The sequence below is a fragment of the Saimiri boliviensis genome, chromosome 3 (assembly GCF_048565385.1).
Source record: "Saimiri boliviensis isolate mSaiBol1 chromosome 3, mSaiBol1.pri, whole genome shotgun sequence".
Classification (NCBI taxonomy): Eukaryota; Metazoa; Chordata; class Mammalia; order Primates; family Cebidae; genus Saimiri; species Saimiri boliviensis.
In genome coordinates, this window is record NC_133451.1 from 26559276 (window position 1) to 26576986 (window position 17711).

The 17711-nt window shown below is 38.1% G+C and overlaps 1 protein-coding gene across 1 annotated transcript in view; it reads left to right on the forward strand.

The window, feature by feature from the left end:
* The window catches only part of LOC101048520 (tubulin beta chain-like), a 35044-nt gene extending 23226 nt beyond the window's left edge, over window positions 1-11818 (forward strand). Inside the window, exon 3 of the mRNA XM_003927541.2 lies at window positions 11300-11818. Coding sequence (XP_003927590.2) covers window positions 11300-11818 — 519 coding nt within the window. The remainder of the gene's footprint in view (window positions 1-11299) is intronic.
* The last annotated feature ends 5893 nt before the right edge of the window (window positions 11819-17711 follow it).

The following is a 17711-nucleotide window of genomic DNA, read 5'->3' on the forward strand; positions in this document are numbered from 1 at the left end:
TTGATTTTCTGTTCTTGTGTCAGTTTGCTGAGAACCATGGTTTCCAGGTTCATCCATGTCCCTACAAAGGACATAAACTCACCATTTTTTATGGCTGCATAATATTGCATGGTGTATATGTGCCACGCATTCCTTGTCCAGTCTATCATCAATGGGGATTTGGGTTGGTTCCAGGTCTTTGCTATTGTAAACAGTGCTGCAATAAACATGCATGTGCATGTGTCCTTATAATAGAATGATTTATAATCCTTTGAATATGTACCCAGTAATGGGACTGCTGGGTCAAATGGAATTGCTATTTCTAGGTCCTTGAGGAATTGCCACACTGTCTTCCACAATGGCTGAACTAATTTACACTCCCACCAACAGTGTAAAAGTGTTCCTATTTCTCCACATCCTTTCCAGCATCTGTTGTCTCTAGATTTTTTAATGATCCCCATTCTAACCAGTGTGAGATGGTATCTCAATGTGGTTTTGATTTGCATTTCTCTAATGACCAGTGATGATGAGCACTTTTTCATAAGTTTGTTGGCCTCATGTATGTCTTCTTTTGTAATGTGCCTGTTCATATCCTTTGACCATTTTTGAATGGGCTTGTTTGTTTTTTTCTTGTAGATCTGTTTTAGTTCTTTGTAAATTCTGGATATCAGCCCTTTGTCAGATGGGTAGACTGCAAAAATTTTTCTCATTCTCTTGGTTGCCAATTCACCTAACAACTGTTTCTTGTGTTGTACAGAAGCTGCAGAGTTTGATTAGGTCCCATTTGTCTATTTTGGCTTTTGTTGCCAATGCTTTTAGTGTTTTGGTCATGAAGTCCTTGCCTACACCTGAATGGTTTGCCTGTATTTTCTTCTAGGGTTTGTATGGTATTAGGTCTTATTTTTAAGTCTTTAATCCATCTGGAGTTAATTTTAGTGTAAGGTGTCAGGGGTCCAGCCATTCACATGGCTAGCCAATTTTCCCAGCACCATTTATTAAACAGGGACTCCTTTCCCCATTGCTTGTTTTTGTCAGGTTTGTCAAAGATCAGATGATTATAGATGTGTTGGGTTGCCTCTGAGGCCTCTGTTCTGTTCCATTGGTCTATATCTCTGTTTTGGTACCAGTACCATGCTGTTTTGATTAGTGTAGCTTTGTAGCATACTCTGAAGTATAGTAGTGTGATGCCTCCCACTTTGTTCTTTTTGCTTAGAATTGACTTGTTTATGCAGGCTCTCTTGGTTCTATATGAAGTTTAAGGTGGTTTTTTTTCCCAGTTCTGTGAAGAAGGTCATTGGTAGCTTGATGGGAATAGCACTGAATCTGTAAATTACTTTGGGCAGCATGGCCACTTTTACAATATTGATTCTTTCTAACCATGAACATGGAATGTTTCTCCATCTGTTTGTGTCCTCTCTTACTTCCTTGAGCAGTGGTTTGTAGTTCTCCTTGAAGAGGTCCTTTACATTCCTTGTTAGTTGTATTCCTAGGTATTTTATTCTCTTAGTAACAATTGCGAATGGCAGTTCGTTCTTGATTTGCCTCTCTTTAAGTCTGTTATTGGTGTATAGGAATGTTTGTGATTTTTGCACGTTGATTTTGTATCCTGAGACTTTGCTGAAGTTGCCTATCAGTTTCAGGAGATTTGGGGCTGAGACGTTGGGGTCTTCTAGATATACAATCATGTTGTCTGCAAATAGAGACAATTTGACTTCCTCCTTTCCTGTTTGAATTCCCTTTATTTCTTTTTCTTGCCTGATTGCTCTAGCTAGAACTTCCAATACTATATTGAATAGGAGTGGTGAGAGAGGGCATCATTGTCTAGTGCCAGATTTCAAAGGGAATGCTTCCAGTTTTTGCCCATTCAGTATAATATTGACTGTTGGTTTGTCGTAAATAGCTTTTATTATTTTGAGATACATTTCATCAATACCTAGTTTATTGAGGGTTTTTAGCATAAAAGGCTGTTGAATTTTGTCAAAGGCCTTCTCTGCATCGATTGAGTTAATCATGTGGCTTTTGTCTTTGGTTCTGTTTATGTGACGAATTACTTTTATAGAAAACTTGCTTATGTTGAACCAGCCTTGCATCCCTGGGATAAAACCTACTTGATCATGATGGATAAGCTTTTTATGTGCTGTTGCAATTAGTTTGCCAGTATTTTATTGAAGATTTTTGCATTTATGTTCATCATGGATATTGGCCTGAAGTTTGTTTTTCTTGCTGAGTCTCTGCCAGGTTTTGGTGTCAGGATGATGTTGGTCTCATAAAATGATTTGGGAAGGATTCCCTCTTTTTGGATTGTTTGGAATAGTTTCAGAAGGAATGGTACCAGCTTCTCTTTGTATGTCTGGTAGAATTCGGCTGTGAACCTAACTGGACCTGGCCTTTTTTGGGGTGGTAGGCTCTTAATTGCTGACTCAACTTCAGACCTTGTTATTAGTCTATTCAGGGTTTCAACTTCTTCCTGGTTTAGGCTTGGGAGGAGGCAAGTGTTCAGGAATTATCCATTTCTTCCAGGTTTACTAGTTTAGGTGCATAGAGTTGTTTGTAATAATCTCTGACGATGGTTTGAATTTCTGTGGAATCTGTGGTGATATCCCCTTTATTGTTTTTTATTGCATCTATTTGATTATTCTCTTTTTTCTTTTTTATTAATATGACTAGTGGTCTAGCTATTTTGTTGATCTTTTCAAAAAACCAACTCTTGGATTTATTGATTTTTTGAAGGGTTTTTGTGTGTCTATCTCCTTCAGTTCTGCTCTGTTCTTAGTTATTTCTTGTCTTCTGCTAGGTTTTGAGTGTTTTTGATCTTGCTCCTCTAGCTCTTTCATTTTTGATGATAGTGTGTTGATTTTAGGTCTCTCCTTGTTTCTCATGTGGGCATTTATTGCTATATGTTTTCCTCTAGAGACTGCTTTAAACGTGTCCCAGAGATTCTGGTATGTTGGGTCTTCATACTCATTGGTTTCGAAGAAGACCTTTATTTCTGCCTTCATTTAATTGTTTATCCAGTCAACAGTAAAGAGCCAGTTGTTCAGTTTCCATGAAGCTGTGCGGATCTGAGTTAGTTTCTGCATTCTGAGTTCTAACTTGATTGCACTGTGGTCTGAGAGACTGTTATGATTTCCATTCTTTTGCATTTGCTGAGGAGTAATTTACTTCTAATTATGTGGTCAGTTTTAGAGTACATGTGGTATGGTGCTGAGAAGAATGTATATTCTGTGGATTTGGGGTGGAGAGTTCTGTAAATATCTAGTAGGTTTGCTTGTTCCAGATCTGAGTTTAAGTCCTGGATATCCTTGTTAATTTTCTGTCTGGTTGATCTGTCTAATACTGACAATGGGATATTAAAATCTCCCACTATCATTGTGTGGGAGTCTAAGTCTCTTTGTAAGTCATTAAGAACTTGCCTTATGTATCCAGGTGCTCCTGTATTGGGTGCATATATATTTTAGGATCATTAGCTCTTCTTGTTGCAGTGATCCTTTTACCATTATGTAATGTCCTTCTTTGTCTCTTTTGATCTTTGTTGCTTTAACGTCTATTTTATCAGAGATGAGAATTGCAATTGCAACACCTGCTTTTTTTTTTTTTTTCTCTCTCCATTTGCTTGGTAAATCTTCCTCCATCCCTTTATTTTGAGCCTTTGTGTATCCTTGCATGTGAGATGAGTTTCCTGGATACAGCCCACCAAGGGGTTTTAGCTTTTTATCCAATTTGCTAGTCTGTTCTTTTGATTGGGGCATTTAGTCCATTTACATTTAGGGTTAATATTGTTATATGTGAATTTGATACTGCCATTTTGATGCTAGCTGGCTGTTTTGCTCATTAGTTTATGCAGATTCTTCATTGTGTTGATGCTCTTTAATATTTGGTATGTTTTTGGAGTGGCTGGTACTGGTTGTTTCTTTCTATGTGTAGAGCCTCTTTCAGGAGCTCTTGTATAGCAGGCCTGGTGGTGATGAAATCTCTGAGTACTTGCTTGTTCACAAAGGATTTTATTTTTCCTTCACTTATTAAGCTTAGTTTAGCTGGATATGAAATTCTGGGTTGAAAGTTCTTTTCTTTAAGGATGTTGAATATTGGCCCCCACTCTCTTCTGGCTTGTAGGGTTTCTGATGACAGATCTGCTGTAAGTCTGATGGGCTTCCCTTTGTGAGTAACCCAGCCTTTGTCTCTGGCTGCCCTTAGCATTTTCTCCTTCATTTCAACCCTGGTGAATATGATGATTATGTGCCTTGGGGTTGCTCTTCTTGAGGAATATCTTTGTGGTGTTCTCTGTGTTTTCTGGACTTGAATACTGGCCTGCCTTTCTAGGTTGGGAAAATTTTCCTGGATAATATCCTGAATAGTATTTTCCAGCTTGGAATCATTCTCTTTGTCACATTCAGGTACACCTATCAAACGTAGATTAGGTCTTTTCACATAGTCCCACATTTCTTGGAGACTTTGTTCATGCCTTTTTATCCTTTTTTCTCTAATCTTGCCTTCTTGTTTTATTTCATTGAGTTGATCTTCAGCCTCTGATATTCTTTCTTCTGCTTGGTCAATTCTGCTGTTGAAACTTGTGCATGCTTCACAAAGTTCTCATGTTGTGTTTTTCAGCTCCATCAATTCACTTATATTTCTCTCTAAGTTGTCCATTCTCATTAGCTTTTCATCAAATCTTTTTTCAAGGTTCTTAGTTTCTTTGCATTGGCTTAGAACATGTTGTTTTAGCTCACAGAAGTTTCTTATTACCCACCTTCTGAAGCCTGATTCTGTCATTTCATCACACTCATTCTCCATCCAGCCTTGTTCCCTTGCTGGTGAGGAGTTGTGATCCCTTGTAGGAGGAGAAGTGTTCTCGTTTCAGGTGTTTTCATCCTTTTTAAGCTGGTTTCTTCTCATCTTTATCTACCTGTCATCTTTGTAGTTGCTGACTTTCAGATTGGGTCTCTGAGTCTATGTCCAGTTTGTTGATAATGAAGTTATTTCTTTCTGTTTCTTAGTTTTCCTTCTAACAGTCTGGTCCTTCTGCTGTAGGACTGCTGAGGTCCACTCCAGGCCCTGTTTGCCTGGGGATCACCTGCAGCAGCAGCAGAACAGTAAGGGTTGCTGCCATATTCTTCTTCTGCTATCTTTGTCCCAAAAAGATATCCACCTGATGTCAGTGTGAGCAGTCCTTTATGAGGTGACTCTTTGGATATACAGGGATCAGGGAGCTGCTTGAGGAGATAGTCTGTCCTTTATAAAAGCTCAAGTGCTGAGCTGCGACCTCTGTTGTTCATTCAGAGCTGCTGGGCAAGTACGTTTAAGTCTGCTGCAGCAGAACTCTTACCCCCCACCCCTTTTTGTGCAGATGCTCTGTCCTGGGGAGCTAGGGCTTTATTTATTAGTTTCTATTGTGCTGCTACCTTTTTTCAGGGCTGCCCTGCACAGCAAGGAGGCAGCCTAGTCACTGTCTGCCTGCAGAGGATTTTCTGAGCTGCTGTGTGCTCCACCCAGCTGACATGTGAACTTCCCTGCAGTCCTGTTTATACAGGTGTAGTTAGAACTGCCTCGGCAATGGTGGCCCACCTCTATAATGGTGGAGTCTCTCTGTAATGGCGGCTGCCTCAGCAATGGCAAACTACCTCTGTAGTGGTGGAGTGTCTTGGTAATGGCAGATGCCCCTCCCCCACAGAGCTGGACCATCCCGACATCCCGGTTCAGCTGTGCTGTCTGTGAAAATGAACTAATATGCTTTGGACACATACTGAACTAGGAGATTTTGTGTGTGTGTGTGTGTGTGTGTGTGTGTGTGCGCATGTGTGTGTGTGTGTGTGTGTGCACATCTGCATGTGTGCTTGGGTATATGTATGTATAAACACATATACATATACATGTACATATGCATATATACGCTCATTTGCCAGTTACTTTTTAGACATCATTTTCTATATGCTATAAATATAGGCTGTTGTTCATATAATAATTTGGAAACAAATATTACATTTATCCAAGTTCTCCTTTCTTCCTTTCAAATTACCTTCCAGAATGTTTTCTGGGTTTTGAACTCAACTAGATTACTCACTACATAAAGTGTTAGAACACAATAAGACAGAGAAGATGATTTTGAACCAATACTTTCCAGGTCCTCAATAACACAAAGTCAAGAAACTCGAAATAGAGCACTACCTTATAGTTTCTGACAAGGCTTCCAGCTTCATAATTTGCCCTGCTTTACAAAATGATGTTGCTTACAGAAAACATTAATACTGAATCACAATTTATCATTTATAAAGGAACTGACAGGTTGCACAGCCAGCTGAATTAGAACCCCTGGTGAGATACATCAAGCCAAGCAATAAAGCCCTAGGAAACAGAGCAGGAAGCAACAACCCAGACCAGAGGGGAAGACATTGCCATCTGGCCTCTCCAATGTCTTCCCCATCTATCTATGACTGTGTTGCTTTATCAGGTGAAATAAACTGGTAGAACTTTGAGGAGAGAAGCTGGACGAATGGAAGTCGACACTCACCACACAGAGCTTTCACTGCACTGGTTTGTATCTGTCTTCCTATTCAAGGGCTTATGATCCAGTGAGTTATATATTGGACTAGCCCAAGTGTATGGAGAGGGATTACTTCCAGGAGGGTCAGGCATAAGGAGGACATAGAGACAGAGAGTCCAAATTAAACAGAACAATAGCAAAAGGAATTAAATGATAGCTCATTTGTTCTCCATGGCAGCAATTAAAGCTTCCATTCCAATGCATAATCATTCATAAAGGAACTGTTGCTATCTGTGGTTATTAACTATTTTATAATAGAAGTTACACCTGAGAAGTTGATACTCATTCCTGATTTTAATATTTAGCATATGGAATTAAGATCTATTTTCATATAATATGTATACAGAAAACTATAGTTATGGATCAGGGTTTCTCTATCTTGACATCATTGATGTTTGGAGCCAGATAATTCTTTGATATGAGAAACTGTCTTGCATATTGTGAGATGTTTAGTAGCATCTTTGGCTTCAACCCACTGGATGCCAGAAGTAACTCCCAACAGTGTTAGCAGCTAAAAATGTCTCAGTGAATTTTTCCTGGAGGCAAAATTACCCCAGGTTGAGAACCACTGGCCTGGGTCATCCCATTAAATAAACCCACAAAGTGCTTCAACTACAATCCCATTGCCCAGCTGTATCAAATAAAGGCACAATAATATTATTTACCCTACTAGGTATTCAGGTATTGGCTTGGTGGCTCATTAGGCTAGAAAAGCATTACATTTGTCTATGACAATGACATCTATACTCATTTCCAGGTCTAGACCTTTGTAGGAGATGAATGAAGTAGATTCATCTCATGATCAAACTCTTTTTGTGTATTTACTCCATTTGGCTTCTTAATTCATAAAAGAGGAAAAAGATGCAGTTTACTGAGGTGTGATGCAGACCCAAGAATGAATATCTTTTTTTCCTTCTTAAAATTCTGAAGTGTTCATCACTGTGAAGCTTCTAGCTTCACACCATTTTTATTCCTAATCATATTTTGTGTGAATCATGTTTTTGTGGTGGTTGTGGTTGTCTTAACTTCTCTCCCCGGCCCCAGCTTGTGAGATCTTCTGTGTCCCAGTGTTGTGAAATTTCATTATAATGTACTTAGTGTCAGTCTAGGCTCATTCATTTTTTTTCTGACGACTTGGTCTCTTTCAATCTGGAAATAAGCACTTTTTTTTTTTTTTTTTCTACCATGACTTGTTTTTTCTTGTTTTGTTGACCACTCTTTCTTTCTTCTCCTCTATTTTTATGGGTTCTTTGTTTTTGTCTTGAAACATATTGATGAATATTAGACCTACTGGACTGCTTGTCTTTTCTTAGTTTCTTCCCTTGTATGTGTGAATACATATTTGATATATAATACATACATATAGGCATATGTATGTATATTGGGGGGACTCTACCTTCTGGTATATTTGTAGAACTTTATCTTCTAGTTATTGCATTAAACTTTTCATTTTTGCTATAAATAATTTTATTTCCATAAGTTCTCGTTATTCTCAATTTATTTCTTCTTGTTACATTTTCACCTGAATGTATGCCAGGGTATGGATTAGAACAAGACAATTACGAAGACTTACCCCTTTCAGATTTCTATTTGAAGTTTTATTAAAATCTAACTCCTTAAAATATTTGCTTTGAAACTTTGTGTATATCTAAAAGATAAAAGCTCATATTTAAATTTAAATACAGTTGCTCATTCCAAATCCATCTAGAAACATGTTCTAGCTCTTACTGTATTCCACTAGTATGGACTGTTCCATTCTATTAATATGGACTGTTAAGCTTTGAATAAATATAGAATGAGATACTGGGAATGGGGTGAGGATTAAAAGTCATAAATACTATATTCTATTATCTGTATTGGGTAAATAATATGACATTTTGAAAAGACTTATTTTAAAGGCATTTTTCTGAAATAACAGAAAAACATTATATCCATCTCTTCAAAAAAAAAAAGTTGTGGAATAATTTTCTAATGCCTGGAGTTCGTGGATTCAGAATATGGAATTATTCTTAGAAATGGTGTGGGTAACAGAGGTGAAAGTGGCCCTAGGCCCTCTTTGGCCCAGTTTTTTGTTAAAAGAAGTAGGAGGAAAGGTTTATTCATTTGTTCTTTTAATGCAATTGAGTTGCAAACCACTCGAATTTAGTATGAAGATTCACCTGCATTTGCTCACCATGGGAAACCATCCTGATCGCTTCCCAACTTCCACATCTAGACTTGAGTGGCTCAATACTTTCATCTCAAGTGTTGTCATGTGTATTTTCCCCGTGAGCATCTTTTAGGATCTGCCATGAAGTCAGCAAGTTGCCTTCAATGCCAATGGTGTTATTTTATCTTGTTGCTTCCCACAGTAAATTCCAATCCTTCCTTTGCTCGGCTGTGACCACCTGTTCTCTCACACCTGTTTCAATTTACAAACCATATGCTGGAGTCACAGCTGAGAACCACAGTAGACATGATGTGACTTCTCATAAATATTTCATAAATTCAAAGTTTCCTGTAGTTAAAAAAATTTTTAAGGCATTGATTTTGCTGAAAGCCTCACAGAGACTGATATGCATTCTTTATTATTATCATTATTTGGGTAAAGAAAGATGAAGTTTACTGCCTTATAATATATATAATATAACCTGTATCAATGCTAGGATAATATTACCTGTTATTTATACTTTAGAACAAACACTACTGAAGTCTATGGTAAACTAATTCAAGTGCAGAAACCAAACTTAAATGTACATCTGCCCAGGGAATCAAGGTAAACATACATGTTTTACATTGAATTCACTAGGTAGAATGAGATACACCTCATAAAAAAAATCAAATGATCACCAAAATAAACACATGTATGTATAAACATATATATCAATATATTGATTAATATGTTTTGATTTTTTGAGAGTTTAAGAAAAAAATTACAAATCATGCTTTCTAAGTAGAAGAAAACTAAAATCACATTCATTTAAATAAGGAAAATTGCCTGGTTTATTAGCCGAATGAGCAAGAGGTAGACAGACATTTTGTGCTTAGATTGATTTGGAAGTAAAATAATTGTGAGCAGCTTTCTGTTTCTCTGTCTCTACTCAGTTTTTTTTCTGTAGGGTGTGCCTACCTTTATATTTAGAGCATGAATGCTATTTTTTCTGGGCTTCCATTTTTGTCTGTGTAAGTCAAATGCAAACAGTTACTTACAGTAGCACCATAAAACTACCAAACAATAATAAAAACCAAGGCAATAACAACAATGAAAAAGACCTCTTTAACCTCCAGAAGTCTCAATATTCTCTTACTACATTGATTATAATCTGGTGAAATGACTATTTACAAAAGAAATCTTTTGAACTGAGGTATGGGGTATACTAAACTAATCAGGAATTAATCTCTCTGAGACAACATTCTGGATAATTGGGAGGGGTGAATTCTTCAATGGAGAATCAGTATCTTTTTTTAGGGAGCAGGAGAATGGATATGACCAAAGTCAGTTTTTATCTGTACATTTCTATGTGTATATCTATGCACTTGCACACACACACACACACACACACACACACACACACGGAATGATACTGTATTATTCTACGTAGTTCCTCATACTTGATATTTTATCATGTTGTTAGCCACCATATTTAACCAAAAATTATATTTTGCTTTTCCCAACTTTTTCCTGCTGTCTTTACTATTAAATTAAATCAAGAGCATGTCCATTTGTCTTAAGTACTGTTTATCTTGACTTCTTTTTAGTGAAACCTTTCTCCCCACATTTCCATGCTCGTTATGGAAAACTCGAAAGCATAAGAAACAAAGAGCACACCATCATTCATAAGTACAATCCCTCTGTTCTGAGACATCCTTCTAGTATCTGTTGCATGTCCATATTTACAAGCCGTCCCACTGTGTGTGTCCATACACACAATGGCAAAGCCACAAGTAGTTTGATTATCAAGAATATACTATACCACAACAATCAGGAAATAAATGTATTCCAACCTCTTGTGGGAACAAAAATTTCTTTAAAAACACAATGGCAGCTGGGTGCGATGGCTCATGCCTATAATCCCAGCACTTTGGGAGGCCGAGGTGGGTGGATCATCTGAGGTCAAGGGTTTGAGACCAGCCTGGTCAACATGGTAAAACTCCATCTCTACTAAAAATACAAAAAAAAAAAAATTAGCCAGGAGTGGTGCTGGGCGCCTGTAATCCCACTTACTCTAGAGGCTGAGGCAGGAGAATTACTGGAATCCAGGAGATGGAGGTTGCAGTGAGCCAACACTCTGTTCTTGCACTCCATCCTGGGTGACAAGAGCAAAACTCCATCTCAAAACAAAACAAACAATAAAAAATGGCAACAGACCCGTGGCTATAGATGGCGGCAGAGATACATGTTCAATTTAACATGAGACACAGAGCAATAGAGTACGATAAGCATAATGCTCTAAGAGATTCTAAGATGTATGTGATTAAAATACTAGCAAAAAGTTATGGTGTTATTTACTTATTTTAAAACCGATTTACATAGTTTGGCCAAGAGAAATGCACACATTCACCAGTGATTACAATCAAAATGCGACCATAAGCACTTCTGCATGTACCCTTCCTTTGTACTTGCTTCTGCTGCCAACATGATAAAGCAGTCCCGATTTAACTGCTCAGAGATGATTTAACAGTTCCATGTGCAAGATGCTTCTTTTCTATTAAATATAATAAAAAAGATGTTTTCAAGTTGGTTAATTCAGTAGTTCTACTTTTTATCATATACTGTCATGTCAAAACATTTAAAGAGCTTAGGTGTTACAAAATAAACAGTACCGGGCCCTGACCGTGGCTGAGCTCACTCAGCAGCTGTTTGATGCTAAGAATATGATGGCCGCCTGTGACCCCCGTCATGGCCGCTACCTAACCGTGGCTGCCATTTTTAGAGGTCACATGTCCATGAGGGAGGTGGATGAGCAAATGTTCAACATTCATAATAAGAACAGCAGCTACTTTGCTGAATGGCTCCCTCACAACGTGAAAACAGCCGTCTGTGACATCCCACCCCGGGGGCTAAAAATGTCGGCCACCTTCATTGGTAACAACACAGTGATCCAAGAGCTCTTCAAATGCATCTCTGAGCAGTTTACAGCTATGTTCAGGCACAAGGCCTTCCTGCACTGGTACACGGGCGAGGGCATGGATGAGATGGAGTTCACCGAGGCCGAGAGCAACCTGAATGACCTGGTGTCAGAATACCAGCAATACCAAGATGCCACAGCTGAGGAGGAGGAGTTTGAGGAGTGTGCAGAGGAGGAGGAGGAGGTAGCCTAGAAGCTTCCTTTTCTAGGTAAAAGGGGAAGCAGTGTGGATTTTTTTAGTGTGTTTTGATAGCCGTTGTCACTACACACTTGAGTCTTTACATCTCCTCCTGCGTTTTAAAGCATTTTCATAGCAAGTAGCTTGACCTAATACAATGTCTTCATAGCAAAAAAAAAAAAAAAAAAAAAAATTATTATTGTCCACAATAAACACAGGTACTTTATGAAAATGCACATATAGAACTATGGTTATAAACTGAAACTGTCTTCTAGGTATCAAGATACTAGAAAAGGGTCCTTTCTTTCATCCTTTTCTTCCTCTTTGTCCCCACAGATGGTAAGGATGGTAAGTGACCCCTGCTATTGCTAATCTTGCCTGGGATATTGTGTATTTTTCTTGATTGCGTTTCTGAAGCCAAGATGTGTGGAGGGAGAAAGACAAGTCAAAGAGCTGTTGAATTAACTTAGGCAGGATATCATACAGCTCAGTCTACAATGTGAGCAGTGGAGGTCATGAAAATAATTCAAAGTCAGGGCACATTTTGATGGAAGAGAAAAGAGCATTTGCTGCTAGATGTGAAGATGATGTGAAGTATGAAAGAAAGACAAAAATGAAATATGAATTCTAATTATTCAGCTGAAGCAGTTAGTAAGGGATTGTGCAAGTTAGTATATGTAAAGTAAGAAATATTAAGAGTCTAGTGGACAAGTTTAGCATGAAATTTTGTCATGCTAGTTGCCTATTAACTTCAGTAGGGATGGCACCATGTGCAAGAGGCTGAAGAGGTAACCCAGAACTAGCAAATGAGACTGAGTAAACATTTTCACTTTCTTTACATCATGGATATTTGCCAATTCAAAGTCCCAAAGCTACTCTGGAGGCTGAGGTAGAGGTTTTATTAGGGTAACTAAGAGAAAGGATGGTCTAGTGACAGGGGGCTGGATAGGAGAGCTGCAGAGCCTAGTGTCTACAGGCTAAACAGGAACCACACCTCCTGCTTAAAAAAGGCATACAGTTTACAAGGCATTTTCACTTAGCACCCTCTCCCTAACCTCCACGTGGCAAACTCCATAGAACCTAAAACAAAGGGGCTAGATCCTTTCTTGGATTCCATGGGATGAGATGGGGGCTCAGACGTTCCTCATAGATAAGGAATGAATCTCCAGGTTGGCCACTCTCGGATTCCTTGGCTCAGAACTCAAACATATATTTGGGTGCATCTGTCATACGGGATCATTCTCTCAAATTATAGCAACAATTTAAGTTATTGCTATTAGGCATGTCTACCCCATAAATGCTTACAGCATATTCAATGGAAAATGTCAAGTGGATAGGTGGATATTGAAGTCTGGGTCCTGGAAGTCGTTTTTCTATAAAGGTAAGCAGAATAATAGAGTAACAGTTGCAGGGGTAAGTGGTAATTCAGAAGTTTAATCACATTTTTGATATGGGAGACACCAAGATATAGTTTTCTGATTATGCAAATAGTACAGAAAACAGGAATACATTTATGATGCAAGAAGAATGCAAAAATTGCAGGGGCATTGCCACTGAGGCTAGTGAGAAGGATCCAATGTGCCAATGAGACGGTTGGATTAGCTAGAAGCAAGGTCATTGGGCTCACCTTAGCAGAAGGAAAAGACAGTAGATGAATATAGATCCAAGATGTTTGGTCCATTGCTGTTGCTAAATTAAATATTTTTCTTCTAATTGCTTCTGTTTTTCTTAGAAACAAAGAAAGTTAGACTAGGAGTGGAGAAGTGTGAGTCTTGAGAAGCAAAAAGTTGTTAACAAATCAACTCAGAGAGTAGAAATTAAAATTAACAAAATTAATACATAGTTATTTATAGCCTGTCTGTGCTAAAGACCCGCTTTTGACCTGTAGTTGTAAATTTAAAGTGAGCCCAACCAACTGTGTTTTTCTGTGGTGATAATTCAGCTGCTTTAGTATAGGTGAGAAGTTACATTTAGTCTATCTGAATTCAGATTTTGTGAAGCCAATACAATAAAAAGTCAAGAAAATTAGGTATGTATACAAAGTACAAAATATGATGGACCTTGGAATTAAACTTGTAAAGAAGGGCATAAAGACATCAAGATGAAGGACACTTAAAAATGATATTAAAATGGTATGGTTGATTACTAGAGGTGCTAATGCATAAGAAGTTTGTTAGATTCTGTGTTATGGAGAACTATTCCACAAGACAGAGTTTAAGTCTGTCTTATTTTAGACTCTGTTTCATGCTGCTGAACAAGAAACTTGGACTGGATAGTTTATAAAGAAAGAAGTTTGTTTCTCATAGTCCTGGAAGCTGGTGAGTCCAAGATCAAGGCTTCGACAGTTTTGGTGTCTGATGAGGGCCCCGTTTGGCTTCAAAGCTGTGTGCTTGCATGAAGGAAGAGACAGAAGAGCAAAAGGGCTCAGCTATTTCCCTTCAGTCCTCTTGCAAGGTGGTGTATCTCATTCATAAGTATGGAGTCTTCATGATTTAACCCACTTTTTAAATGTCCCATATCTTTTTTTTTTTTTTTTTGAGATGGAGTTTCACACTGTTACCTGGACTAGAGTGCAATAGTGCGATCTCAGCTCACTGAAACCTCCGCCTCTCAGGTTCAAGTGATTCCCCTGCCTAGCCTCCTAAGTTTCTGGGGTTACAGGCACCTGCCACAATGCCCAGCTAACTTTTTGTATTTTTTAGTAGAGATAGAGTTCACTTTGTTTGCCAGGCTGGTCTCACATTCCTGACCTCATGATCCACTCGCCTCGGCCTCCCAAAGTGCTGAGATTACAGGTGAGCCACCGTGCTTGGCCCTCATTTCTTAATACTATCACATTGGTGATTACGTTTCAACATGAATATTGATAGGGAAACAAACAATGAATCACAGCAAACTCATAGATTCTAAAATGAGTAACCTAGATTAAAATTACTCATTTACAGTCTACAAAAATAAATACAAAACAAGCCAATTCAGTTGCATTCAGGAACACAGATGCATTTTATTTAACCAATAAATCAGAAAAAAAAGCTCAGATATAATTCAAAAATTTTCCCCAAAATGTAGAAAATAGAATTTGGTTGGAAATGAATGCTGTTTTTTTTTGAGATTTGATTCATAATGCTTTCTTACTTCCTCTTAATGTAAAACCATTTGGGTAAAGCTGTTCAACAGTGTGAAATATTAATATAATACTCATAAGAAATATCCACTCCACATACGAGTGGGCTGTGATTATTTTGGAATTAGACGTTTATATAGTTATTGATAAATCTCTTAATTTCATTTTGTCTCCCTGTTGCAATGCAGCAGGAAGATTTAATATTTTTTATACAATACTATTTCCATCATGAATCAAAGTAGGTAAGAAGTAACTTACGCATTATCAGAAATAAGCCTACATCTCATTTTGCTTCAGGCATTTCAAATTTTTTTTTTCTTGTCTATTCTCATACTTTAAGAAGTACTTTAAATCTGAAGACCTAGGACTTAGTAAATATTGCAATAAGTGGAGAAGGAAGTTTATTTTTATTATTTGATACACATGTCATCACAGAATGCTGAGAGAAATTACATTATTGTGTTTTATCTGTGTACTGTGAATTTTTGTCAGAATTAAAGATCAATTCATTATCAAGAACAGCAAATTAATAGGCCATACATTTTATGCCTTCTTGCTGCCTAATGGTTTATTTATTTCACTGATGGCTGTTTTCTAGACAATTGGAATATTAATATGAGTTTTTAAGTTGCCCTTCTTCACAATTATATTTTACTTTTTTTATTCTTATTATTTTTTTTAATTTGAAACATTCAATAGTTGTTTGAGTTAATAATTTCTAGTTTTGTTTTTAATGACTTAGTTACTTAAATAAATGTTTTTGCTGAAACTTCTACTTTTGCTTAAAACGTAAAAAGTTGCCAAAAATGTTGCTCCCACAACAGCAATGAGAATAACATGGATAATCCACCCCAAAAAATCAACATTTTGAAGCCCACCAGAGAGCTGAAGTTCTAAGGAAACAAAAGAACAAAGAAAGGCTCCAAAGAAAGATGAGGACACAAAGGATCTGAGCTTTTGCACGTAGCAGAAGGATACGAGCACTGTCCAAGGGGCTTACAAAAAAAAATCATCTTAAATTTTAACGAAGTTTTAAAGCCAACGCATGGGCTAGTATGGGTTGGGAATGGCCAAAAGGAAGGTCATTATCACTTTCAAGCTCTTCCCCAGAGACCTCCGAGGGGAGTCCACAGTAAAGACTGAGGACAGAGCAGAGAGAGCCCTCCATGAAGCAGAAGTTAAAGAAGCAATGGTGTCTGTGGGAGAGGAGCAGACCAAGAGCCACACCTACTTCCCAATCATGTCTATCATGTGAATAAAACCTATAAGCCTTTGGGGAAAGAGTGGAACATCGTCTAATCCATATGGCTTGGACAGAAATCCATTGGTTCTTGGAGAGAAACAGAAGGAAAGTCCATCTGCTTCTGGTGATCTGTCTCTCTAAAAGGGATACAAATCCTAATCTTGAGACAAAATTTATTACCATTGTGGATAGGGTAGAAGCCACAAACCTCTATTCCTAAGGAAATTGGGAGAACTCTCTTGGACCATTTTCTACACTGATACCGTGTAGAAGTCTATGAAGCTGAGGAAAGGGCCAGAAATTCCAACCAAAGACCAATCACTGATAGACAGACAGAGTTTGGCTACCAGGAGGAGGGGAAAAAAAAAAAAAAAAAAAAAAAAGAAAAAGAAAAAGACACTGAAAATGCTCTGCCCCAGAGATCTACCACCCAGGTGCAAAGAATCTGTCTGATACTGATCCTTCAGCAGGACAGCAGAGTCCTCAATTTCTGCTAAGAGACAAGGGGCAAGGGGCAAGAGTATAGGGAGTGATACTCTTCATGGCATAGGTGGGCAGAAATGGTTCAAAACTGAGAGGGAGCACTTTGGGAGGCTGAGGCGGGTGGATCATTAGGTCAAGAGATCGAGACCATCCTGGCCACCATGGTGAAACCCCGTCTCTACTAAAAATGCAAAAAATTAGCTGGGCATGGTGGCGCGTGCCTGTAATCCCAGCTACTCAGGAGGCTGAGGCAGGAGAATTGCCTGAACCCAGGAGGCGGAGGTTGCGGTGAGCCGAGATCGCGCCATTGCACTCCAGCCTGGGTAACAAGAGTGAAACTCCGTCTCAAAAACAAAAACAAAAAAACAAAAACAACAACAACAACAACAAACCTGAGAGGGAGAGGCGAGACTGTGAATAAAGCCCCCTGGTCAGTAGCACTCAATCTCACCATCAGGTGACAGTTGTCCACCACTAAAGAAACATGAGACCCGTTGTACACTGAAGGCAATAGTAGCAATATCAAAAGTCAGGCACAGCCCAACTCCTAACTAGATTAGCTTAATCTCCTAAACTAATGACCCGATAGAAGAGTGCTTATTTCCTAGGATAACATATATGCCTGTCTTGGCTGTTTTGTTACATGGTATATGACATTTGATACAAAATTATGAGGCACAAAGCATGCAACTTAAAAACAACCCATTGTCACAAGAAAGAGCAATTAATCAAACTCAGAGATGCCCGAGATGTCAGGATTCTTGGATCTAAATTTTAAACTAGCTGTGATTAATATGATAAAGTATGTGGTAGGAAAAGTTGGGCAATGCGCATAAACATGTGACGGGTTTTAGCAAAGAACAGGAAACTATAAAACAAAATAACATACTATATATAAAAATGTATGACATAACAGATGAATAATTCTTTTCATGGGCTTATGGGCAGAATAGAGACCATTAAGCAAAGACTTAGTGAAACTGCAGATATGTCAGTAGAAACTGTGGAAACCGAAATGGAAAAAGGAAGAAAGAAAGAGTTAAAAAAGAGAACAAGAA